Source organism: Amborella trichopoda, chromosome 6 (genome assembly GCF_054954075.1).
Source record: "Amborella trichopoda isolate Santa Cruz 75 chromosome 6, AtrichopodaSantaCruz75HAP2 v2.0, whole genome shotgun sequence".
NCBI classification, from domain to species: domain Eukaryota; kingdom Viridiplantae; phylum Streptophyta; class Magnoliopsida; order Amborellales; family Amborellaceae; genus Amborella; species Amborella trichopoda.
In genome coordinates, this window is record NC_142341.1 from 5197763 (window position 1) to 5207363 (window position 9601).

Here is a 9601-nt window from a genome sequence, read left to right on the forward strand (position 1 = left end):
CTCTTTATAAACAATCCCTAAACAAAAAGCCAAGTGAATATATAGGCAATGAATGTTACAATTGGTGCAAAAAAAAGCATTTCATCACAAAACCTCTAAATAAGCCAAACAAAACAAGCTGCATTTAGTAGTCTGATCCAAAATTCATGGTAACTCATCACAACAAAATCAAATAGAAGCTCTTGATTAAACTAATAATGGAAACAAGAGGCAACAACTTTGTCTACAATATGCTTGAGCTAGAACTAAAGAAACAATTCTGCTCAGACATTAACACCAAAGAAAGACAAATCCTCATAGTAACCAAAAAAGAAAGAAGGCGTATCTTACAACTTGGGAAGTAACAAGAATCAAAATATGATGAAAAAGCCAATCATGGAAGATAGAACTCGAATAACTGCTTAATAAATCTCATCTGAAAAGAGCCCGAGCTTAATTGGTTAGCACTTGACGATCTACAATGTTACGGCTCAATTCCTACCAAGGGTAGGGGCTCTCTCCCCACTGATTACCCAAAAACAAAAACTCATCTAGTTACTATCTTTGAGAGGGGAAGAGAGAGAACTCGAGCCTTAGAAAAAACCCCAATTCTCTCGTAAAAACCAACTCCCCATTCTTCAAATAACAAGAGATAATGGCATTTCAAGAAGCCACAGTCCTAGAAGGCATTGAAATATTGAATCAAAGGGAGCACGTCCCTCTGATAAAGAAAACCCAATTCTCCAATAACCATTGATAAGAGTGTCTCTCTCTGGTGAAGCTTCAAAACATTTTCTGACTTCTCTAATCTCACCCACCTTTGCAAAACTAACGATCATAAGGTTCCAAGAGACTAAATTTTTTTTTATTTTTCTTTCGTGTAAATTAATGAAGAATTTGGGCCCCTAATTGTTTTTCATTCATAAGAAGATAAAAGAGTACGATAGTAAGTTATGTTGCAGCTCGATCATTAAGTAATAGCTGCAGCATCATATAAAAGAAATAAAGATAAAGAATATGGGGGCCAGGTCCTCCAAATGGTGGCTTCATAGAATGTCACAGTCCTCTTAGCCAAACAGTCTGCAACCATGTTAGATTGTCGATAAGCGTATAAAATCTCCCGACTTTGACCAGTTGAAGGTAGCATATGATGGAAAAATGTGAGAGTGTGAAAGGCTCCATGAAGGCTGGTAATGGTTGCAGAAAGACTCCACCAAGTCCTGGAAATCACTTTCTATGACTAGTGGGAAGCACTGGTTTTGGATGGCCAATTAGATCCCTGTTTCTAAGGTCTTGAATTCAGCAAAGTTATTAGAAGAAATTCCATGTGGTATAGTAAAAGCTGCCAGAAAACATCCTGAACTATCGTTGATGACGCCTCCCCCACCCACAGCACTGAGGTTTCAAAAATATGCCCCTGTCAATATTAAATTTGAAAGTGCCGACGAGGATTGGACCATGAGAGTTGTGCATATGCACATCGACTGTGGAAACCATGGGATCTTGAGCTTCTGTAGTAGGTCTTTTTCCGACAGGAGAAGAGACCAAGACTCAGATAGAGCTATGGCTCTAACATGGAGGATTATTGGTGCAAGCAGCAACTCACGTCTGGAGGATCCACCTTCGAAGATACGCTAGTTGGGTTCAATCCAAGGGAACCAGATGGTTGATGTGAAGATGGAAATCCACACATTCGAAATTTAATCCACTTGATGAAAATGAGTAGAATGCTCGGGGTCCATCAATTTTTCACACCACCAAGCAATAGATCTCCATATTGCCTTTGAAAAAAGCACATTGGAATAGTAAACGATTAACATCTTCCCCTTCTATTGTGAGCATTGAAAAAGTATAGCATTTTCTTTAGTTTGAAGGAGACTAAAGTAAATGCTATACTATTTGTCAAGAGAACCATTTGTCTCTAGGGTGAGAATGTGAAGCCTGTAAGGATTTAAAAATAGACACCAAATCCCCCTGCTTCTGATAAATTCCCAAGCACCTTTTAGTGAGAAATGGCCATGAGAAGAGTGGATCCAACCCAGGAAATCCTCTGCCGGTTGTATAGGCAACTTAAGATTTTGTCTCCTCCCAAACATGGATAAGAAGGCCAGATGCACGGTTGTGAGAACTAGATGAGGGTGTAGGTGAGTTCCAAGTTGCCGGAAGACCGTGCAAATAATCAATTGCTTTTGTTTAAGCAATCATGTTTGAAACCCTATCAATATTAGCACTAAATGAATCCTAAATTGGAATTTTGGAAAGCCATGGATCAGCGCCAATGTACCATTTCTAATGACCCATCGGACATTACCCTCTCCTGATGCCTTTTCAAGAATATGAGCAAATTTCTGTTAGTGGCCCAGATCAATGAATTGCAAAAACATCTATGTTTGAAGAATCTGCAACCATAAATGAGGGATTCAAGATAATTATCCGGGTTAGCTACATCATGGCAGCCAGATTATAGTCTGCAGTGTTGCAAATACAAAAAATTGTGCTGCATCCTTTCTATCATGTTAGAAGTCTTCATTAGGAGCAGGAATATCCAGATTATATTGGGAGCAGGAATATCCAGTCTTCATTGGGAGCAGGATAATTATCCGGGTTAGCTACATCATGGCAGCCAGATTATAGTCTGCAGTGTTGCAAATACAAAAAATTGTGCTGCATCCTTTCTATCATGTTAGAAGTCTTCATTGGGAGCAGGAATATCCAGTAGATGGAGGATGCATTCAGCATAGACTTAAGCAGATGTATACAGGTTGCAAAAGAAAGAGACAAGGCTTGAAATAACATCCTTTCCCAATAATTTTGCCAATAAGACTGACAATATGAGTGCTTAAGAGAGCCTTGAAATACTGGAAGGCGTATATATTTCAGAGGGAAGGCCCTCTCTCAAACCCAAGATTGTCCAAAATGCAAGATTTGTGTCCATTATTTACCCCAAAGAATAACACCTTACTTTAGCCCCATTCAGTTGTTGGTCCGTGGCTTTACAACCTATTTCTTGTGAGCAAAACCTGATGGGTTGATTTTTGGCATACCACAACAACACAAAGATTTACATGGTTCACCCCATAATGGTCATTCACAGGCACGACAAATTGAAATCTATTATACGAATGAAAGTTATATCAAAGATTTTGGAACAAACCTTGACCAGAAGGGCTACATCTGTAGGGACGGTAAACTGAAATCTACTATAATAACATTACCGACAATACTAGAGCAACAAGAAACTGATTTTCTCTAACTAAAAGGATTATTTTTACTTCTGACAACCATTAGCGACAACAACAAATAGAGATGCTAGAGTAACAAGAAACTGACTTTTTCTCTAACTAAAAGGGGAAGCAACACAAAATCTCAATAGGAATCGTTTCTTGTAGCTTCTCAATATTCGAGAGTCTAAAAGAGACACCATCAATGTTTCTATCTATAGAAAGCTCTCTTCTCTCTATAAGGTGCCTCCCTCTTTTCTCTCCATAAAGTGCCTCTCTCGCTAGAGGAAACGACCATTCCCATGTAGTGATTCAAATATGACACATAAATTCTCTACACTTTTTCAAATATGGCATACAAATTTTCTACACTTTCATCTCATATATATAAAGGTAAGATTCCTGATGTTACACATATCTCAAAAGACTGAGACATATAATCAATTGTCCTAATTCTTTTTTGGATTTCTATTTCATTTAACAAACTTATCAATATCAATTTTACATAATAAGCAAATATCTCAATCCTACATAATATGAGAATATCTCAATCCTCAATCCCACATAATATGATATTTTCTTATGTCTCAATCCTACATAATATGAGAATATCTCAATCCTCAATCCCACATAATATGATATTTTCTTATGTGGGTGATTTTGGATGGCACCAAATCCAACAATACTCCCATAATATTTTTAAGGCAAGTTCTATATGCTTCTTATAAAACATAAAATTTATATGGTTTTCCTTATCCTATGGCCCATTCTAAATGGACGGCTAAGATGGCCCTAGTCACAATGTCTCATGTCTTTACACTACTTTATTTTTTAATATTTCTATAAAATATTTTGACACCAAATTTTGGGTGTCCGCTCCTCTCCTAAACTCCCATTTGTACAAAAAAAAAATATTTTCTAAAGAATGATCAAAATAACCCTGAAAGTTTCAAAAGTTATTTAAGTCATTAAAGTCCATTGAAAAAAAAAATTTAATATTTTTTTAGGTGCGCTCTATTGGATGGCTGGACTAGGGAGAGGATATATCTTCTCTGTTGTGGGAGAAGTACCGCAACATTTCCCATATTTTTAACCAGAGGCAGCACAAAAGATTAGAGCCTCGACGGTATAAAATAAATGAGTGACCTCAAAATCGCATTTAGAGTGAAAACCTTTAGGGGGGAGAACCATTACAGGATTTTGCATCCAGTAGTTTGCTCTGGAAGTTCATAACAAGTAGAAAGAGTTTAGGAGATAAGGAATGCTTCGCTTTTGGAGACGTTCCTCCAAATAAACACGTTCGCGTTTGGGGTATCTATTGTGTTTCCGTTCATTGTTATTTGAACCCGAAGTGGTTTGAAAATGAATGGGAAGAAACTCGATGAACTGCAGATGAAATTCCCAAGTTAATGAAGCTTTGTTAAATTTCATGAAAAAAATTACAGAAACGGTGACTTTTAAAACTTCATGATTTCTGATTTTATATCTGAAAAAAGGAAGTAAAAGAAGGGGATAAGTTTGATTAATCTCCATTTCTTTCCAATAAAAGAGAAGAGGAAGAAGGAAGAGAAAAAATGGTAGCAAGACATATTTTTCAGGCAGATGACCTTTTCATATTATTCTCAACGCATAACTATACACACACCACTCTCTTGACATCTGATCAGCAAAATCAGAAAAAAAGAAAAATAAAAAAACGGAAAAAGGTATTTTCTTGCGTATTTTTTTTTCTATGAAAATGTCTCTGGTAGTGGCCTGCCTTGAAGGAAAGCTCTGAAGAGGCCAAGTGATCTCTGTGGCTGTGAGAATGGGGCTTCATGTGAAGCTCCTCTAATAGTGGCAAATGATAGAATATTTCCATACACTTGGGTCCAGCCACCTACCTGAAAAAGAGAAAAAAAAGCAAAAAAGGGAAAAGAAATCAGCAACCATAGTTTCTTCTTCTTCCTTTTTTTCTTTTTTGTGAAATAGCAATGTGCCGAAAATGGTTGATTTGATTAAAATCACAGAATTCACAGAAATTTAATGATATCGAGTGTGTTTTCTATTAGAAAGAGTGCAAAGGCTTGAAATGGTTTTGGCTGAAACATCTTTTCCTTTGTCCTTTTTTTGGTGGGTACTCCAAGCACTCTTTAAAATAAAAATTCAAGAAGCCAGATGACGTTTGCAAGTAGAGGCTTATGTGGATAACAAAACATAGAGACACAATCCAATTTATCTCCATTAATTTTCAGTGTTGTGATAGATTCAAGGATATATCAATTATTCACTCTTTCACTGAGCAAAAATCTAAAATTTACCTGTTCACCTTCAAACCAGACTCTGTAAGGAACAGTGGTGTTTAGGTGCAGTTTAGCAGCCAATCCATGAACCAGAGTTCGGCTTCCCGTCAGTGGTATTACTGAATCTTGGTCTCCACTGAGAGAGAGAGAGAGTCCTCAAGAAACTTAGAATCTTGAATTCTTGAAATTAGAACTCGGTATAGAAGAAATGCCAAGGGAATTCGAAGGGCTTTACCTGTAAACCAAGACAGGGATCCCAGACTTGACGACCAAACCCAAGAGCGAGATAGTGGGGATCTCGAGATTCAGCCTGTTATAATTCATACTGATGCAAGCAGATTGCAAATTTTATTAAGAAAGTATCAGGGATTTTCTTTTTTTGGTAGTTGAGGTTTTCTAGAGAGTTAAGCAGCATTAGACTGAATACTAACGGATACTTTCTTCTCAATAAATACTGAAGGATTTTTAAAATATAGAGTTTCTTCACAAGTTTAATTCTCTCGCAAGACTTCTCTTGGATTGTGAAGAACATCTAGTCTCACCATGAGATTTCTAAATGGTATTCTTAATCATTCAAAAATACTTTCAGTAGTTCCCAATTAGAAACTCAAAACAAAAGATGAAAAGAAAATGCATATATGGTGTTTCTTTTCAATCAAGAGATTGAAATCCTTTGTATATACCTGCTGCAAACCGACCAGGTTTCATCTCCAGAAAGACGAGCATGGAGAGCCCTCTGAACATCCTTCCTATTGAGATAGTTCACAGTCTCATCTTCCACACAAACATCTATAGGCTCCGAAACTTGCTGTAACAGAAAAGACAGCCAAGATCACCAACAATGTAGAGGGAGATCTTAGACAGAGAGATTCAATAGGGGACACTGAAACTCTCAATGAGAGTGAAAGAGAGGGAGAATTTTAATCAAGAAACCAGAGGTACTGTTTCTTACTTACCATGGGCCTCAAGGCCTTGGACTGCATCAAGATAGAGGATATGCAAACATCAAGAGTAACATCATATTTGTCGACAAATTTGCTTGTTTCTCGGCTCACAAGACTCATGACCCGCGAACAAATAGGAGACACATTCTCTCTGTAATACTCACTCACATAGCGTGAATAGTTACATGAGGAAGTGAAGATTCTGTATGCAGGGTCTGATATCAAACCATGAGACCAGAAGAACTCGGCTCTCGAATTGAAATCGGTTGAGAAATCCAAAAGTGGGTTCCCAAGCTGCAATAATCAGAGAATAACAATCAATGACAACCTTTTCTTAAGCATATCTTTATGTTATTTTTGTATCTTATCAGAACAACAGAGAGTGACTGAATTGCATTAGGGGCTCTCTCTCTCTCTCTTTTGTTCATCAAAATTGAAAATAATTCCCAGTTGATAAAAGACAAGCTTTTTTTTTGGTATGTTATCAGAACAGTAAAACAGAGTGCCTGATAGCATTACTCTCTCTCTCAAGTAACAACAACCCACTTGATAAAAAGCAGCCTTTTCCTTAAAATTAGCATATGAGAGAACAAACTACCACAGATACTGATATACTGACCATGTCACCACATACGTATGGACTAGAGTGGACTGAAAATTGAGTTTTACTACAAAATTTTTACTAACAGTAAACATTAAAAAAAAGAAAAAAAAAGCTTGATTTTGTCGGCATATCTGTTATTCTTGGGAAAGTAAGAACAGAAGGGTCATGTTGGAAAAGAAGGCGTTATCTGGCAATAAATGTTCAGGGCCCTTCTCTCTCATCAACCATTGACTTAGTTTCTCACTCATCCCTCTTTCAGTTTACTTACAGCAATGCCCTTCAGATTGAACAATTTTTCACCCTTGTTGGCCTCGATCATAAGCTCTGCTAACTGTGGAATATAATGCCCTGGAAAATTTAACCCCCATTAATACAACCAAAATCAGATTTTACAGTGGAAGTCTCTCTCTCTAAGTTTTTCTCAAGTAGGTAAATAGGATTTCTCTCTCTACAATTACCTGCATAGCTTTCTCCTGTTATGAACAAATCCCTCGTTCTATACTCAGGGAACTTGATGAACCAGCGTTTGAGAAACACCAGATTATCTCTTGCTGAAAAAGCAAAAAATCCAGAGAAAATTACAGTAAGAATTTTGGGTAAGCTTGAAAATCTCCTCTGAATCCGAAATTACAGGATATTTCAAAACTTGGGTTCTTAGACAAACTGGAAGAAAACAGAGGATTAAAATCAAAAACTATTTTCAAGACTCAGAACAGGGGAAAAAGTTAACAACGGTCTTTTTCTTTGGGCCTCATCGAATATTCAATATATGACCATCTAAAATCTAAACCACATCCATAACAAAAACAAATCGAACCCATTTTAGAAACCAGAAGGAACTGGCCGGGAATTGGCCGTAAAATCGATAGTAGTAAAAATCCGGCCATCCAGAGAGGAATAAATGGGGATCTTGCCTGTTTTCTCATCATCAACACCCTCATAGAATGAAATATCAGTAGAGTATGAGAACCCAACTCCAGCTGGTGTCTCGATATATAACATGTTCGCTTCTGCAAAATTACCCACCAAAAAAAAAGAAGGAACCGTTAGACTCAAACCACATTGACAGCTAACGGGGGAGAGAGAGAGAGAGGGAGATTTTGGGTTGAATCTGAATCGTGTTTATACTAAAATTAGCATGAAAAACTAACGAATAATCGTTCAAATACCTCTATTCCAGCTATAATGATTTTTAACAAGAACATTTCCACTGGGTCTAAATGGCCCATTCTCAGAGAAGGCACCCACTCCAAGAGACGAACAACCAGGCCCTGCATCAACCCAACAAATTCATATGACTGATTTCAAAACTATCCAGAGAGAGAGAGAGAGCAAGAGAGAGAGAAACCTCCATTTAACCAAATGACCAGAGGCTTCAAAACTGGATCAGTTTCAGCTTCTGCAAAGTAGTAAAACAGAGCTCTGGGCTTAGCTTCATCCACCGTTATGTAGCCTGCGAACTGCTGAAAATTAATGGTGGGTTGCCCAGGTAAGCTAGTAATTTTATCAGCCAATGCAGAGGATTGAAATATTGTAGAGAGAGAAAGAAGAGTTAGAGAGAGAGTAATGGGCAGTGCAGCAAGAGACTTCATTTTTGAAGCCATTGGTAATCGGTTTCAGGAAGGAATGGCGGCTCTAGCCGCAGGTGATGGAGGTCCATTAAATAAGGCGGAGAGTGCCCCCCTCTCTCTCTAAAAAGCGAGAAAATGTTTCTCTCTCTAAAAAATAGTACTTTCTCTCTCTAAAAAAATACTACTTTCTCTCTCCTACTCCATTTGCCTTTGCATGAAGTTCTCCCATTTTTTCCCTTGAGGAATGATGACTACCCAAAGTCCCAAACCTTTCGTCCAACAGTGTGCACCTCAAAATGACGAAAATACCCTTTCCAAGTGGACATATTTTCCGCTGCAGGATTCTGGATAAATTTCGGCTGGTTTTGGAGCTTACTCGTAGCTTCAATTGGAAAGTAATAAAGCACCACAAACCTGCTTAATGGATTTTCATAGAAACCAAAATTATCTACAAAATTGGTCGCAAAAATTATGTCAACTGGTGTTTTTTTATTTTTTCTAGAATTATCCCTTGGAATGAGGATGCCAAGGGCCATTTTTTATTTTTTACTTTTTATAGTTTTTTGTTATTATTTTTTAGCAAACAAAGGAGGTAATGCTATTCGAGGATGCGGACCGCCCTGAAGAGCATCGAAGGCGGTCTAAGAATGGGCAGCTCAGACCGTCTCTGAATGCTTAACAATTTCTGTCTTTGCGTCTGAGGATGCCAACCTCATATCACCTTTGAAGAAGGCGGTCCAATAATGATAATATTGGACTAATTGGGAATAGCTCCAAACATTATGGCACAGATCTACTATCGAAAAAAATCAAAAAGGAAAGAAAAAAAAGTGGTCCGAGGATCGCTTCCTCAAACTGAGAGGCAATTTTGAAAAAAACAAAAAACCTCAAGTTGACCGATTTTCTGTGTAATTTTTAGTCAAAATTGACTCATTTTGTATTTCAATATTTTTTTGTATCCATACGTAATTCACTCTAAAAAAAAAGCGACAAGGGTATG

At 37.5% G+C, this 9601-nt stretch overlaps 1 protein-coding gene across 1 annotated transcript; it reads right to left on the reverse strand.

The window, feature by feature from the left end:
* Positions 1-4790: 4790 nt before the first annotated feature.
* Positions 4791-8655, reverse strand: LOC18434396 (serine carboxypeptidase-like 45). Its single transcript, XM_006844467.4, has 10 exons — positions 8379-8655; positions 8200-8301; positions 7945-8040; positions 7489-7581; positions 7299-7378; positions 6439-6720; positions 6166-6290; positions 5718-5807; positions 5501-5618; positions 4791-5083 (listed from the first exon to the last, which is right to left on the reverse strand). The coding sequence occupies exons 1-10, from the start codon at positions 8632-8634 to the stop codon at positions 4931-4933; spliced, it is 1395 nt and encodes a 464-aa protein (XP_006844530.2). The 5' UTR covers positions 8635-8655; the 3' UTR covers positions 4791-4930.
* Between the last annotated feature and the right edge of the window lie 946 nt (positions 8656-9601).